Genomic DNA, 16,025 nt, shown 5'->3' with positions numbered 1-16,025 from the left:
TGTATGTTACTGCGACGTTAACGGTTCCGTAGATATAGCCACTCATTAAAATCATTTAATATATTTGTAAAATAAAAAAACGAAATCATCTCAACAATTTTTTACGATAAAAAAAATGTAAAATAAATTGTAAGTTTGTAGGGAGTTTCATGAGCGATCCTAGGAATTTAATATTTATGTAAGAAATTGATATTTAAATTAAGCGTATGTACACCGTACATACGCTTCAACGTGATATCTTGTCGGATCTTATAGATTGAGACTGACAACAATTGAACAATAATGAGTAGAAATCGACAGTAAAGCTCTTATTAAAAGAATTGATCAGTAAATGAATTTGCTGACATGTAAATGCACGATTTTGACTTGAACATAAAGACGTTATAGTACACACAATAAAGAATATAAATAATGGATGATAAGTGTGCTATAACGAAACTACCGCATCATGTACAACAAAAATTGTGCCAGACGCGGCCGCCTTATAGGCAAGGGAAAAGATTAACATCCGTGAAGGTAGCATTGTGACTTGTATCCTATTTTACATAAAACATATTTATTAATAATTGTACTTTTTAATTGTTCGTATGGCCTTAATATTTCCTTGACACACTAGCTCTATGTAACAGGTTTACACAGTAAACGACGAATCGAAACATTTGATGATATGCGGAGTACCGAAACTCCAGTTAGGTGAAGAGATTAGAAAAGTTGTTGAACCATATGGGATTATTAAAAAAATTCATGTGGTGCCTGATTATCCCACAGAGGAGTTCACAGAGGCATACTATGTACAATATGACCGCATACAAAGTGCAAGGTTCATATTTTCTTAAATCTCATTAATCTCCATGTTATGCCAGTGCAAATAATTTTCATACATACATTATGCAGAATAGCAAAACGATTTGTTGATGGGAAAAACTTTTATGGGGGTTCTTTGCATGTCTTTTATGCACCTGAGCTTGAAACTGTATCAGAGACTAAAGCCAAGCTTCTTCAGCGTCGCAGAGATGTAATTATACGCATACACAGAAATCAACGAGATGTGAAAAATCATGATACTGATAAATTTATTCCAACGTACGTAGGAAGTAAATGAGGTCGTATGATTTTTGTGCGACGTTACAATTGGTCGATTGATTTCAGAGAGCAGTATCATAGAAGAAAAAGAACACCTGCTTTGCCACTTACTGAAGAACGTTTAACTCGGCAGTATCCTGGAGAGACATTGTCTTCTATTTATGATGGGATACCACGAAGTTTGGATCCGAGACCAGTGTCTGAACCTAGTCTACCGTCAACTTCTTATGCTCCGCAAGAAAATAATACGTCCATCTCGTTACAAACTCCTTACCATCCGGATGAAGCTGTTATGAATGCCAGTGAAACTGCTAAAAGATTAGATTGTGTAGAAAGAAAGAGGAAAAATTACAAGGGACAATCGGTCGATAATGGTGTGAAAGTTCGAGTTCTAAGACCTCAGCTCGTAGATACGAGTACAATCGTGAAATGGGATAATTCAAATAAGAACGTATTTTCTAATCCGAAGAGAACTCAGAGTAATATAACTATTAGATTGATTTCGAAAAGTGATGATGAGAAAAAGAAGATCGTAATAAAAGATCCAAGGTATATTATATATTACACATTATTTTAAAAAGACTTGTAGCAATTTATTATTATTCATTGTTTAGTGTTTCACGATTAATACAACCAAGTGAGAATCTTCGACTATCGATCAAAGAGGCTAAATCCCAAATACGAGCAGTTATGCAAACTAACGACAAAGATAATTAATGATTATTGCATTAAGACCTATAATACAGAGGACGTTTATTTTTCATTAAATAAATAAAATGTAACTGTTTAACTGTCAATGATTCACGGTTAAAATGATTTGAAATCTTTTTCCTTAAAACATCCGTAATAAATTGTAACTAAATTTTCCCTAATCAACATTAATGAGTCTAAATAATAACTGATGAATTCGGATCCCACTGTATGGCTTTCGACTTCGTCACAGATCTTATGTGCGGCGGCGTGTTCTCTTGAAGCATTTTCGGTTTGACACCTTTACTCCTAAATGTTTGTTGAGAGTTTCTCACCATTTGCATTTGTTTATGTGCATTTGAACGGTTCCCAAGGGGAGTCCTTGCCTGAAAATAGAAATATTCGTGTATCATCCCTAATCTCTTAAAAGTAACTCGTTATTCATTAATTACCGCTGTTGTAGATCCATTGCTATTTTTATCAGCGAAAATCTTTTTCTCACTTAAGGCCTCTGTTCCTCTTTTTTTCTTTCCAATTACATCCACTTTCAATTTATCATTTTTGGCTGGCTTTACGAACAATTTATCTTTGGCACTATTGTTCTTATCGAATATTATCACTTCTTCCTCGGCCACTTGTGGTTCTTTCGCTTGAACAATTTCTACGTCATCTGTCTCCAATTTCTGTGATTTGTCCGACACCAATGAATCTCTCCATACTTTAATAAAAATATTATCATCGCCACATTTTTCTTCCTCGAGTGTCTCCTTTTGTACGTCTTTATCAACGCAAGTGTCTGCCTCTAAAGTCTGGATCTCTCGACCTCCGGATTCTCTTTTTTCTAATGTAAACGTTCGTTGTACAAATAACAATTTTAATAATAGGAATGCGTCAAGAACAATGATTTTCTTACCACTCTCCAAAAGACTTTCGGATCTAGTTGGCTGACTAGAGCCCTCGGACTCAAGCTCATTGGACTTATCAATGATTGTGTTTAAATTTAAAGACTTCAATACACATGATGCTAAATCAGGCAGAGCTTGTACTTCTGTCACGTCAAATTGAGATGACATCTCACAGTACGAGTATGACGGATATAATTGGTCTGCTTCGTAACTTCCTTGCCTCTGCAACGTCTCTTGAGATCTCGCTTTTAAACGTTCTAAAGATCTCGGCTTTAAAAGTGGAGTTCTATCAAAATCTACTGCTGGAGATCTAGGATCAAGCCCTAAGATATCATAACGTTCCTTTTGTATCTCTGTTATCAGCTCCTTTTTAATCATATTATCAGCTACTGGTTTTAAAAGCGATTCATTATATTTATCTTCCTAGAAACAGGAAATTCATTTCTCAATAGAAAGGTACGATATTTTACAGCAGTGAAACTTACCAAATTAGATATTTGTAATTTTTTAGTCTCTATCAATGTCCGTGGAGAACGTTTTCTCGGTGTTAGACACATTATGCTGTCTATATCTGTTTCCAGATATGGTTTTCTCTGCAAATACTTAGGAACTGCCGTTAATCTTTTATTGAATACTGGAGTATCGTAAATCACCTGTGGACAAGAAAGGACTTGTACTTGGATAATTTATAAAAGTCTACACAAGGCTTGTTGATGAAAGTTTTTATGTCTATTTCCAATGACCTTGACTTGGACAGTGACAGTTAAACTTTTTAAAAGTTCTCGAGGCTCAAAGACATTGAAAATGAGTCTCCTAAACACCGCTTTAACAAAATAATTAATCAGTGCCTAAATTACCTCTATTGGCGTTCTAGTTATGCCACTTGTTGCTGATCTAGGATCTGCAGGTACAACTCTCTGGATTATAGGCGGAGTATGCATACAATCATTTTCCATTATTCCATCTGTAACGGAATCTCTTATCTCTTCCTTTTCGCTTTCATTACCGTTATTAATTTCATTCTTATGAGGGAAGAATTTATCCATATAATTCCCCATTCTCCCGATTCTCTTTTTTGTGTACAAACAAGTAACGTTTCTCTCAGAGCGATGTTTTAAAAATAAATATGTGAAATGAGAATAATCTGCTAATAGTATTATTCCATGGCTGTTTAAGACGAAATTTAGCAAATATTTAAACAAAGCGCTATGGAATTCTCACTGTTCTCACTGTGCTGTAACTTTCGAACTACTCAAACTCTAATATAAGATTAAAATACTCTTGCTCCTGCTCCTGAATCCTGACTTGATCCTGACTGATCAGACGGATCTTCGAAAATCAAACTGACGAAAAAGCGAATTACCAACAATGTAACTTTAAAGTTACATACAGTCGTATATAAGGAATGCCAACGCATTTATGTAATTCGAGTTGTACCTCACAAGAGGGACGATCCAGGACGATCTTACTTTCTATATATGCTGGATCAATTTACTTGAATATTTGCGTGAATGTTTATTTACCACGTGGAGTGAACTACAGTCTTCCATGAATTTCCTTACACTCCAATTATGCAGACGATTGAGATACTGCGCGTACGATAGCACGATAGTGAACAATATCGTTAAACGATGTAGTCACGTAGCGGGCAACAAGGAACATGTATCAGAACCGATTAAATCAAAATTATTTCCAGATTACAATGTAGTCTATAATTTGCCTTACATTACGGTCACTTATATATTAAGTAGGCTAAAACGTAATTGCACTATTGTTACTGGTGCAGTCATACCGATAAGTTTAACTGTGAACTTGTTGGATTTTATCCCAATAGATGATTGTTTTATTGTAATAGCTACTTGTAAGTTGAAACTACATTTAACATGTGTACTGTTAATTATAACTCTTCATTGTCTTTATACATACATGTATTTTAGGTTGTGTAATGACAATTTTATTACATGCTACCGGTTATCTGTACAACAACGTAATTGGATCCATGTGTATCAAAGACAAAGAAAAAATTGTAATATCATATATAAATTATTGGGGTACACGAATAGATTTGAAGACTGACATTAATAATGTTGAACTTTTGTCAGAAATTCCCATGAAAAGGTTGAAGTTCGGAGAGTTCAGGTATTTAAAAATCAAATCTCCCGAGAAAAAATTAAAACTGTTCGTAGCCCATGGGAAGATTTATGATAAATCTGAGTTTCATAATATTGTTGGTAATTATGAATGATATATTTATTAACGATAAATAAATAATTTTATTTGTATCATTGTTTACAACCACCTATAATGTGCATAAGCCCTGTTGGCTTCACATTGTTTATGCATCTCTTGCTTTTTCCTAATAGCTTTACCCTGAAATATAAATTACGGATATACTAAATATTTTAGATTCGTTTAGGCAATAACTGAAATGGTCGAGTATGATCATACCTCATTTCGTGCAGCGTCAATTAGCTCCTTGGGTAGTGTATCGTACAGTTTCTCAGCATTCCCTTTCTCTTTTGCACTTTTGATTATCCAGGTTATAGCCAAATGTCTGGCTCTAACATCCCTCATCGGTACTGGGACCTGTCCAGGAATTTAAAGTATTTCTCAATGTTGAATAATCACCAAATCGTATTAAAAAGTATTTTATGTTTGTACCTGATAAGGAATTCCACCTCTCATTATTTTTGTTAACTCCAAGACAGGTGTACAGTTGTCCACGGCACGATGTAAGATCTCTTTTGGGTCTAATATAATTTCATTCCTGTCCATGGGTGGAACGCTATAATATTTCTGTAATTGTGCTATTTTAATATTCTCAAATGTTCTGTCCATTATCTTCCTGGTCAGTTCCTTTTTACCCCATCTCATAAGACAGTTTGTAAATTTCCTATTACCCAACATACAAGTTAGAAACTGTACAAGATACAAATGACATCTTATTTGAATTAAATATGTTTACTTGACTAGCGGATCATGAAATTCAGAGCAGGTGTCTGTATTTGTGGCTGGTCTTATAGGTACATGAGCCAATTCCTCGTTCTTTTCTTCTTCATATATTTGTTCTAATTCATCTTTCTTAAATACCGGTGGCATGTAATTCTTTGGGAATACACTGTAAAACTGAACTGTGCCTGCTGAATTACACCTAAAAAAAACATGATGCATTAATTTTTTTATAAGAACATGTGCATTCACAGAGAATTGTATTTTACCAAGATGTAATTATATTTTTTATGATTCAGTGTATTACTTGAGGTTATAGCGATCAATTTCTTTTTACCAAAAAGAAAAGATACGAATATATTATTGAAATTATAAAATTACCTTAAACTAGGGAGAATAAGTGAATTGAACGTTTTTCGAACAATCATGTTTGTTTCGTTGATTGTTATTCGTTTCGTCCAACAGTGTCCAACAGTCCGATGTGCAGTCGAGTGTTATGCAGTGTTATGAACACAAGATCGTACGGAATGTATCAATCGAACTAAAACAGAAGAATTATTGTTTTATTACACTGAATTGTGAGAGAAACTAGTAAAATGCTGAACTGTTGAACAATGTTAATCAATTACAAGGAAAAGAAATCATTCATTTTTTCAAATTGATAAAGTTGCTATAATTAGCGTTTGGAATAATGAAGAACTATTTGGAGTCTTTACGCGTTTGTGCTTCGAATAATAAATGAAACGAAAATAAATGAATTGGCAAACACTGGGATAATAATTCGAACTCTCTGGTTTTCTGGTTCAATGTAAACTTGCCATAGTCTTCCTTTTTTATTTGCGTACGGATACGCATATGTATATCGAATGGTATGTATGTCATCGTTGTTACGATGGTCAAATAAATAAGTGATCGGTGATGATAAGCGTATGGTAAGATATAAACTCGTGTGGTAGGGAGAGTGAGTTATCAGGTGAAATTGAGCGGATTCGGATCAAGAGAATAAGTGAGATTTTCTTCATACTATTCACGAAAGGAACGAAATTGCACAAATGGTGCGCTTGCCGCGGAATACGTATGCTAGACTGCTAAAATCTTGCGGGAAGGTCTCCTAAAAGGAGCGCCTTTGATGAGAGATTTTTCTTCTGGTAGTCAGCTTTAAGGATTATTTTAGAAAAATGACGGAGAATCGAGGAAACTTTTCAACTCCAAGTAATCAAAGTAAGTCAGAGTAAACCTCACCGGTTACTGCGAGAAAGATTTCGTCTGCATAACCAATCCTTTATCCTTACGAAAACATAAATTCATTTCGCATAAAACAGAAGAAATCATATCTATACAAACATGTACAAGTACATATTGTTGCTTGGAAGATAAAGACTATCTCAGCTGTATATAAACCTACTTGGTTACATTTTTAACATTTAGGTTCAAGCAGACCGTTTAACATGCAACATCTGGATTTTGGATCTATTAATGACGTTCAAAATGATTTGTCAGGTACAATATTTATGTCTACATATGTGCCCGTATTTTAGTGCTGCAATATGGTAGACGAAACGGTAAACAAATTTGTTTCATCCATTACAGAGAAAAGAAGACAGTTTAAGCTTAATTTTCAAACACAAGGGAGTAATATATCATTTAGCAATTCAACAAATTCTACACTTTCTAATTCAACTGGAACAACATCTAGTTTACCAATGTAAGTTGAATGATAGACTTTTAGGTCTACTTCTTGTTGTAACTATGTTTTATGTAATGACAGAACTACTCGTCCAAATTTGCCTTTATCTTTGCCGAAATTGCCAGTAAGACCGTGCACTGCAATTCCAGAACTGCCTGATAAGGCGAGGTAACAATGATAATGGAGTAAATTAATTGTTTGTCGATAGTTGCACGATATGATTTGGCAAATTGTATTATAGGGATAAATTACGAATGTGTCAGTCGATGCAGAGTACTGGCAAATTACAGCTATCACCAAATGTAGTGTACGATTTCACAAGTGAAGATTTACAAGATCTAGGAGAAATAGGACGAGGAGGGTTTGGTACTGTAAATAAAATGGTTCATAGGATAAGTGATACTGTCATGGCTGTGAAGGTAGATAGGATTCGATTCGTTCAGTGAACAAGACTTGTGAGAGCGTTCATCATTCATGTCTAATTGCAGAGAATTCGTTCTACAGTGGATGAAAGGGAGCAAAAACAACTATTAATGGATTTAGAGGTTGTAATGAAATCCAATGAATGCCCGTGCATCGTGCAATTTTATGGAGCTCTATTTAAGGAAGTAAGTTACCAACAAATTGATTAGTAATCCTAATAATAAATACGAAATTTCGTCATCAGGGCGACTGTTGGATTTGCATGGAACTCATGGATACGTCGTTAGATATATTTTACAAATTTATTCACGAGGTATTGGAGGAAAGAATACCCGAACGTATTTTAGGAAAAATTACCGTCGCTACTGTGAAGGCATTAAATTACCTCAAAGAGAAACTAAGAATAATACACAGGGACGTGAAACCTAGCAATATTCTATTAGATCGGCATGGTAACATAAAGCTCTGCGATTTCGGTATATCAGGACAGTTGGTAGATTCCATCGCGCGGACTCGAGACGCTGGATGTAGACCGTATATGGCTGTACGTAGAACGAAACTCGATTATCTAATCCTTAACTATTACGCGTGGTTAGAATCGATGATGAGCCTGTCATCATTTTTCAGCCAGAAAGGATAGACCCTCAACGTGCAAAGGGTTACGACGTCCGAAGCGACGTATGGTCGTTGGGGATTACGTTAATGGAAATAGCGACTGGGTACTTTCCATATCCGAAATGGAACTCGGTCTTTGAACAACTTTATCAAGTGGTCCAAGGTGATCCGCCACGGCTGTCTCCCAACGAAAACGGGAACCATTTCACTATGGATTTCGTGAATTTCGTGAACACGTGGTAAGTTGATATGACGTAAATTCGTTCGAAATGTTCGCTTCATGTTGACCGCAAGTACTATTATTGTACTTTAGTTTAATAAAGGAGGAAACGCAGCGACCAAAGTACAAGAAATTACTGGAGCACACGTTCATCAGAAAGGCTGAAGAAGATACGGTCGATGTTTCAGCATACATAAGCGGCGTTCTGGACAACATGGCTCTCAGGGGATTGACGCCTTTTACCACCAATCGGCATTAAACGGAAAACGACGGACACATTTGTACCTTAATTTCTATCATTTCCTTCGATTCTTAAATTTGATTATTGTACATGAGTAGATTATCCGCACCTCGAGTTAGATATAGATAGTGAAATTAATCAACATTGATCATTGTCGATAATAAGAATCATTTTATGTAGGATCCTATTATCGTGTCACAGAGTTCTTGTATACATAGTAATTAGAAGTGTTCTAATAACGAGTTGACCTTTAATGAATAGTGTATAGACGGAAGATTGTAAATCAGCTTTGTCATTGGAATTTCTTGATACGATTTCAATGAAAATTATTGATCAAGTCCGTTTACGATCAGCGTGCTATCGTTCTAATCATTATGGTGATGAAATCCGGATATATATATATATATGTAACGTTAGTTAAACGATAAAGAAATGCAATATGTTGATGTAAACGCTATACTTTAAGTTTTTTGTAATTTTCATAGTGTTGTAACGATTTTTGATGCAATCGATTTAAGCCAAGTCAGGAAGGAGATGAAACAATATAGGACGACTATTATTCTTGTTGGAACGAGTGAAAAGTATGTATAGCATATAGAAAAGTTCAGTAAATCGTCTACTTCTTTATCACTGCTACGATGAGAAAATGATTACTTTTTCGTAATGTTTATGAGAAGATTACATTCCTTGCTTCTTTTTTGTCAATTTATAGGACTGGAACAGATTGCGACGAGCGTGGCTCTATTCGGTTCGTTTTAGCGTCGGGCAAGGATTACTCTTGTATAAACTTTTTGTACAAAAAGTTCTTTGCCTTCATTTTTACAATCGTGTCGGCAAGAGCAAGTTCCTTGTTCCAGGACAGTGGCAAAATCATCGCATTTAACGGAAACGATCTTGATTTTTACAATGATATAGTTCCTCTGTTGAATTTTATACAACTGTGTGTGTGTACGAGCAAATAAAAATCAAACACATACACACGAGAAATAATGTATAAAATAAATAACGTATATGAATATATAATATACTAATTACGTATTCAATACATTGTGACACGTGTGAATCCGCGCGCGCGCGCGCGCGTGTGTATGCATGGTGTGACGTGGGCAAGTAACGTAATTAATTATCGCTAGAATTGTTCCGCCTTCGTAAATTTTATAAGAAAGACAAATTTTCGTAAGCGAAAAGTTTTGAGAAAGTCGAATTTTATAAGAGAAACGAAACAACACGATAGCTTCATTAATAAAAATCTTGATTCCTTCGTATTTAAATAAAAATCTGCACCTCGGCATAAACTCTTCATTGTACGTCACTTGTATAATATATACTATACTCGGCATTTTTTTAACACCTTAATTCCAGTGCTGAAACTCTCTCTTGAAAATTTTAGGCATATTTTTATTATTTAGGAAAATTATAGCATGATAATTTGATGATCTGTTTTTATATTTTGGATTAAACCTGGCAAGTGTCCCAATTTCTTTTATGCGTTATCTTGAAATTATAGAAAAATATACCAGCGTGAACAGAAATTGGGACATTTACCTCACAAGTGTATATACAAGATGTAAAATATTCACGAAGCGAAACGTTGATAAGAAAAGATGAGAGGGTTGATAAATCAATAGCTTTCTCGTTGAAATTAAAAGAAACTATCGATCGGAGGTAAGACATTTTCATAAGAAGCTCTCTTTCAACTTGTGCAATTTTTATTCAACGTGTTTAAAAGTAAATTGAACCGTAATCGATAATTATGACGAACGCGCGTCTGTCTACGTGTATATAAATGTCAAGTATTTAGCTATTTCCGAACACCTGCATATATACATGGTGGTACCGTTCACCCGAATAAGAAGACGGCGGTAGTTTCAGTGGCTACCGGTGGATATGACGACAGTGTATCAAAGGTAATATTCGTCCACATTTTTATTTAAATAGCTCGGTAAATTATAGCAAACATCTAGTGTATAATAATTAAATCCGAACGAGTCACATTTAGATGTACATTAAAATATCGTAAAATACAACCGAGTCTTTTGTTTGTAATTTCAAACAGAACGATTCTATTCGTTACGTGCTTGATGGTATCGAATTAAAATATGAAATGCGAGATCATTTTTTTAAATTATCATTCAAGAGGAACATGTTTAATGTTTTAAAGCCAGCTTCACGAATAAATTAACAACAGTGTTCCGTCGTATGTATTTAACTGTATTTGTCCATGTGACCATCACTCTCGCTGTCGTTACCATATCGGCGACGCGGTAGCTGGGGATCAATTCCCTTGAATATTTGATGAGAGGCACCATCATTCTCCTGAAATCTATACTCACGTTCGCGTCTATATTCGTAACTTTGCAGAGTAGCATACTCTTTCGAGTTAACCATTGAAATACGTCCACATCATGTCTCTTATAATGACCTATAAACGTATCCTAAGAGGATGCGTTAAAATCTATCGATCATTCATGCTACACTTTTCAAGGAAACACTCTTTTTCCTAGCTGTGTAGTTTCCCGAGTTTCCCTCGACTTATTTGATGGCTTCTCAGTATTGCATAATATACCCCTTTCGAGCCTACAGTAATTCAGTATACCAGATCGGACTGGTCGTGGAAGGGAACATTCGGCGATGAAACATTCAAAGATTCGATTACTAGGATCTGAACCAAGTTTTTATAGCAATGATACATTAAATGTAATTTAAGGTACCCTAAAAGTTTGTCAAAACGTAGACACCCTCGACATTTTGAACATGAAGGAACAGTTTCTTGAAACGTGGAAAGAAAAAATTCTGGAAGCATTTTTCAGCAGCGGCAATTAGTAATAATACACGGTGATGGAACGGAAAGTGGACGTGAGTCACAACCTGACGCAGCGGAGGGTAGCAGGTGTTGTTGGCGCCGTTAGGTGCTGGTACTGTCGGTGCTGCTGGTGCTACCATTATTGCAGGACTGACCACCTGGATAGGCCAGCAGGGGAACGGATGTTCCCAGGAGATTATTGATCGTCCACGTAGATACTTGGACTACATACATGCACGATTTTGCCATGATTTTCATTCCATCTTTTCCCGGTTCGAGACCCGAACAATGTACCAGTATATCCACGTCTATCATATGCATTGAAATCGACAATGTACATTTTTTTTTTTATTAACAAAGTTTTATTGCCCGTGGAACCAAGTTTTCGCGTCAGCAGAAGAAGCTGTTTATACTGTGAACTTTTAGGAATCAGCATTTAAACTGAATTTTATGCATTTACAAAAGATCAGAGTGCACATGAGAAATGTGCAAAACATGAAAAGTACGAGACAAATCATTTGTTTTTAACGACTGCCATCGCGACTCTTTTATTTTTCACAAAGCAGTCTAGTCAATAGCAAATTGTGGTCCCACGGACAAAGGGTTGGCCAATTATTGGCTGCCGCCCACGCGATGCTGTCGTGTGCGTCTTTGAATCCTTTTTGCGTTGAATTTGTGAGGAAAATATCCCAACGATCTTGGTGAAAGTCGACCAATAATAAGCAAGCCACTGAAATTTAACACGCCATCGCCGACATTGTCGAATAGCCACGATTCTTTCCCCTCTCTTTGCTACCAGGATATCGTAACCGACGGTCACTGCCTCTCTGATTCGATCAATGAAAGTACCTGTACCAGATCGTTCTACCTTGCGACCACCCCCTACTGACAATGAGCCACATGATTCCCATTTTGCTTTATAGGATCCGATTATTTTTATCTACCCGACATTAAACCACCTTTGGTATAACAGAATTAGAGTTTACAATGAATGTCGTTTTTTCAGACAGATTCTAAATATAAAGCAAATAAAATGCAAGAACTCTGAGTAATACAGGCGAATCATTGGAAGAAGTTGCTAATTTTCGAGATTCGTCAAATATAATTTTATCATTGTAAATCGCAATACTTGATAATTTCTTACGTGTTGTGCAACATGTTGAAAACTACAGAGAAGCGAGTCATAAATAATGATGGAAACACGTCAGTGCGATATACAACAAACGCGGATTAGAATCGTAGTTTATCAGTAGATAATCGTCTAATGGAATGGTTTATGTGGAATAGATGTTTTTTAAAAATGTTATGCGACACTTTTGAAGCTTATTTACCTGTTTTGCATGCAAACGAAAAGAAATAGGAGCATATCTACGAGAGGGTGAATTTGCCCCCTTTTAATAGCCGGGAAATTGGGAGAAGGGAAAAAGGTTTGCACGCAGGTTTGAACAAACGTATAGGTGTGCATATGGTCCACCTGCAAAAGGGAGCCAGCACCTGTCACGCACACCAGCCAGGGCCAATGGTTTACGGCAAGCGACCAAGTAGATTCAAAGTGGGGGTTTATCAGGGCTTTCGTTACCCCTTGGTACTAGTTTCATTCGAACAATCATGCGGCTTACACGTTTTATTCCAGCGCGTCGGTGAGGATGTACGTACGTGGTGTAACGAATTGTAATCGGCGCGTTCTCCGAGCCCTTTAAACGTTTCCCTATAAATGCGTTTCACCAAACAGTTTTCCGCCTGCTTTTGTACGCGTCCGCTTTGAGAATGATCAGAGGTGCGTTGCGGAGCTTTCGAATGCTTTGCATTTCGTTAAAACGAAATTATGGACAGATGAGGCGTTTCACGTTCGATCAATCAGATATCGTGTAAATTAACGAAAGCAATGTTTCGATATTTTTACCCAGGCTCTTGGCGTTCGATATTTCCGCGATGAAAAATGGTGAAAATGAAGCGAGAATCGATCGACAGTGAGGCACCGAATAATCGCGGTCCGTTAACAATGAGGGAGAATAATGACGATTACGGTGTCGAAGCGGAATTGACCAGTCTCTCTTGGCTGCAATCGCTGGACATTACGAGTGCTTCGAATTTGCCAACGCCACCCTGTTCTCCATCTCCGCCGCCAGTAACGCGACAACCAAGAAAAAAGCTATCACCCCTGATCAAGGCCGAACTAGGTGAGCGACTAATGATTCATTCGAATCCAATCTCTGTCTATGCAAACGCGTCAGCAAGGACTTTAGATGTTTTTTAATTCAAAGTCGAATTGTTTGATTAAGTTAATTCTCTCTTTATACAGATCTTGCGGCAAATGCTGAAAAGTATCGAAACGACCCCGACGCGAAACCCCCATTTTCGTACGCCACGATCATTTGCCTGGCGATGCGTGCGAATAATAACAAAGTGTCCCTTTCGAACATTTACGCATGGATTCGAGAGAATTTCTTATTTTACAAATACGCCGATCCAGCCTGGCAGGTAAAATAGTTTCTTAAAGAAAATTCTCTACACGTAGACCTGATCAGGGAAAGAAATTCTACTTATTTCATTATAAATTATTTCTAATGTTTGCTCATTACGGAACTTGTAACGTTTAATTTGGCACAGAACTCGATTCGACACAACCTGTCGTTGAACAAGTGTTTCGTAAAGCTGCCGCGTTCAAAGGACGAGCCTGGCAAAGGGGGTTTCTGGAAGTTGGACTTGGAGCGGATGGAAGAAGGTAGAAAATCGAAACGACGCGCGACCATGTCTCAGCGCGTCCGCGGATCGAAGAAGTCAACGTCTCCGAAAACGATGGTAACTAATAACGTGCAGAGTAACGGTACACCGTCAATTAACAGTCCGTCCACATTGTACGAGACCCCGCCCAGTAGCGTGTCTCCGCCGATTCCAGACTGTCTCTCAGAGATTCCCGACTCGACCCAAGTTAGTTTAAGCGAGGACGATCTGACTGGTTTATTAATCGCCACTGCTGGCTGGGATGAGAACCAGCTGGATCTGTTGGATTCGCTTCTCGATACTCTTTAAAACTTTTGTCTTTCTTAAAGTTATTCTCAATTTATTGAACGGATGATATTTATATATATACGAAATTAGTCATTTTCACTGTTGAGATACTTGTTGATATAACGACATGATTTGTGCTTATTACTTGACTGACAAAAGTTCGGCAATACATCGATAATTATATACATATACATAGTATACTGTGGTAATACTTGTGACACAGTAATTTGCAGTGTGCCTTCGAGTAAAGAATAAATATTTGTAATGTCGTACAGATTTGTCAAGTCGATTGATTCGTGTAGAGTACGTCTCATATTTTTGCTTCAAAGTAATGAAACACAAAGTGCCTTACATAATATTGTTAGCGACAAAATTATATTTTGATTCTCGACTACTCTGGAAAATGTATTTTGCATATATTCGCAATCGATTAACAAAAGTAATACGAAGGAAGCAATAAAATTGTCAGCAATTTACTGATCGTAATTATATGCAGGACTGATGTGCATACCGCGTAAACGCCTAATACCAAAAGACTTTTTACAGTGATATCGACACGATCACAGCCTTTCAATTAAATCGAATAATCAGTATTTTCCAGAAATTACTCTCTTAATAATAATACATCGAATATGATGAAACTACGTGTATATGCAATTCAGATATAGGTATATATATCAAATAAATTTCCGTCCAAATATTGTTTGCAATTACATGTTTTATGAAATAAAATATTTTTATGCGCACGATCTACGTCTTTTCAGTTTTGTTGATTACGAAAGACGGTATATATTATTAAGTATTATTTATAATTTAAGTAATATTTACACTAACAAAGGTGTGCACAGGACATAGTAATTACATTTACTAATTATGCACTCTTCGAATAAAGCGATCGTAACTCGTAAGAATCACTTTGTATGAATTTCAAGTGAAATGTAGGAATACACCAGAAACATATGTTTAGCAGAGTACTTTGCATATGGAATATTTTACCAGTCAAGTGGTTAAATATAAAGAATAGTCAAACTTTTAATGTAGTCCGTCTTGAATTAGTAATGTGCTTCAACTAATATATAATTTGTAAATAAATTTACTTGATTTGAAATTGTTCTTCTTGCGAACTTTTATTTCTCCTGTTTTACTACGATTTGTCAATAAAATCGAATTATAATTAAATATATTACTTGCCCATTTTGCAATGTCCAATTCCTTCTCAATGACTTTCACGATTGAACACATGACAATTTCAAACACAGAGTTTGAATCGAATATGTAATTAATTTTACGTGCACTAAAAGACGTTCTCACAAGATCTGTTTACGAGCTCTAGTATTTTTTCCGTACCTTAAAAATGTCCTAGGCCCTAGGCGGTGGCCACACTACCTAACGAAATG

The 16,025-nt window shown here is 36.2% G+C and overlaps 7 protein-coding genes across 11 annotated transcripts in view; 4 read left to right on the top strand and 3 right to left on the bottom strand.

Moving 5' to 3' along the window:
- The first annotated feature begins 7 nt into the window (after positions 1 to 7).
- On the top strand, positions 8 to 1,880 carry LOC108625396 (RNA-binding protein 48). Of its 3 annotated transcripts, none has more exons than XM_018025436.2 (5): positions 8 to 516; positions 630 to 820; positions 895 to 1,083; positions 1,150 to 1,632; positions 1,698 to 1,880. In XM_018025436.2, the coding sequence occupies exons 1-5, from the start codon at positions 412 to 414 to the stop codon at positions 1,798 to 1,800; spliced, it is 1,071 nt and encodes a 356-aa protein (XP_017880925.1). In that variant the 5' UTR covers positions 8 to 411; the 3' UTR covers positions 1,801 to 1,880. The 3 variants fall into 3 exon arrangements, with proteins under 3 accessions (XP_017880925.1, XP_017881001.1, XP_026666885.1); XM_018025512.2 differs by having other exon boundaries at positions 426 to 531; XM_026811084.1 differs by having other exon boundaries at positions 426 to 531; positions 617 to 820.
- Positions 1,655 to 4,000, bottom strand: LOC108625203 (uncharacterized). Of its 2 annotated transcripts, XM_018025131.2 has the most exons (5): positions 3,536 to 3,997; positions 3,164 to 3,331; positions 2,687 to 3,101; positions 2,226 to 2,614; positions 1,655 to 2,159 (listed from the first exon to the last, which is right to left on the bottom strand). In XM_018025131.2, exons 1-5 carry the CDS (start codon positions 3,734 to 3,736, stop codon positions 1,971 to 1,973), a joined length of 1,362 nt encoding a protein of 453 aa, XP_017880620.1. In that variant the 5' UTR covers positions 3,737 to 3,997; the 3' UTR covers positions 1,655 to 1,970. The 2 variants fall into 2 exon arrangements, with proteins under 2 accessions (XP_017880620.1, XP_017880533.1); XM_018025044.2 differs by having other exon boundaries at positions 2,226 to 3,101; positions 3,536 to 4,000.
- A 9-nt stretch (positions 4,001 to 4,009) lies between these two features.
- LOC108625598 (uncharacterized) lies at positions 4,010 to 4,960 on the top strand. Its single transcript, XM_026811290.1, has 2 exons — positions 4,010 to 4,539; positions 4,616 to 4,960. The coding sequence occupies exons 1-2, from the start codon at positions 4,227 to 4,229 to the stop codon at positions 4,921 to 4,923; spliced, it is 621 nt and encodes a 206-aa protein (XP_026667091.1). The 5' UTR covers positions 4,010 to 4,226; the 3' UTR covers positions 4,924 to 4,960.
- On the bottom strand, positions 4,904 to 6,357 carry mRpS7 (mitochondrial ribosomal protein S7). The gene is made up of 6 exons (XM_018025871.2): positions 6,257 to 6,357; positions 6,009 to 6,168; positions 5,644 to 5,829; positions 5,340 to 5,571; positions 5,127 to 5,264; positions 4,904 to 5,048 (listed from the first exon to the last, which is right to left on the bottom strand). Exons 2-6 carry the CDS (start codon positions 6,053 to 6,055, stop codon positions 4,968 to 4,970), a joined length of 684 nt encoding a protein of 227 aa, XP_017881360.1. The 5' UTR covers positions 6,056 to 6,168; positions 6,257 to 6,357; the 3' UTR covers positions 4,904 to 4,967.
- Positions 6,358 to 6,394: 37 nt separating this feature from the next.
- LOC108625314 (dual specificity mitogen-activated protein kinase kinase 4) lies at positions 6,395 to 10,169 on the top strand. Of its 2 annotated transcripts, none has more exons than XM_026810820.1 (10): positions 6,395 to 6,496; positions 6,584 to 6,848; positions 7,056 to 7,127; positions 7,218 to 7,332; positions 7,396 to 7,482; positions 7,556 to 7,733; positions 7,803 to 7,922; positions 7,982 to 8,281; positions 8,365 to 8,591; positions 8,666 to 10,120. In XM_026810820.1, exons 2-10 carry the CDS (start codon positions 6,806 to 6,808, stop codon positions 8,829 to 8,831), a joined length of 1,308 nt encoding a protein of 435 aa, XP_026666621.1. In that variant the 5' UTR covers positions 6,395 to 6,496; positions 6,584 to 6,805; the 3' UTR covers positions 8,832 to 10,120. The 2 variants fall into 2 exon arrangements, 1 of the variants encoding a protein (XP_026666621.1); XR_001916650.2 differs by lacking the exon at positions 6,395 to 6,496 and having other exon boundaries at positions 6,503 to 6,848; positions 8,666 to 9,394; positions 9,526 to 10,169.
- A 2,820-nt stretch (positions 10,170 to 12,989) lies between these two features.
- Positions 12,990 to 15,741, top strand: LOC108625517 (forkhead box protein J1-B). Its single transcript, XM_018025624.2, has 4 exons — positions 12,990 to 13,393; positions 13,524 to 13,796; positions 13,919 to 14,097; positions 14,227 to 15,741. Exons 2-4 carry the CDS (start codon positions 13,556 to 13,558, stop codon positions 14,647 to 14,649), a joined length of 843 nt encoding a protein of 280 aa, XP_017881113.1. The 5' UTR covers positions 12,990 to 13,393; positions 13,524 to 13,555; the 3' UTR covers positions 14,650 to 15,741.
- A 246-nt stretch (positions 15,742 to 15,987) lies between these two features.
- The window catches only part of LOC108625126 (protein asteroid-like), a 2,604-nt gene continuing 2,566 nt past the window's right edge, over positions 15,988 to 16,025 (bottom strand). Inside the window, exon 3 of the mRNA XM_026814306.1 lies at positions 15,988 to 16,014. Coding sequence (XP_026670107.1) covers positions 15,988 to 16,014 — 27 coding nt within the window. The remainder of the gene's footprint in view (positions 16,015 to 16,025) is intronic.

The sequence above is a fragment of the Ceratina calcarata genome, unplaced genomic scaffold (genome assembly GCF_001652005.2).
Source record: "Ceratina calcarata isolate Rehan_Ccalc_2016 unplaced genomic scaffold, ASM165200v1 scaffold1, whole genome shotgun sequence".
In the NCBI taxonomy this organism is placed as follows: Eukaryota; Metazoa; Arthropoda; class Insecta; order Hymenoptera; family Apidae; genus Ceratina; species Ceratina calcarata.
The sequence above is the reverse complement of the archived record's forward strand: the minus strand, read 5'-3'. Positions and strand labels throughout refer to the sequence as shown.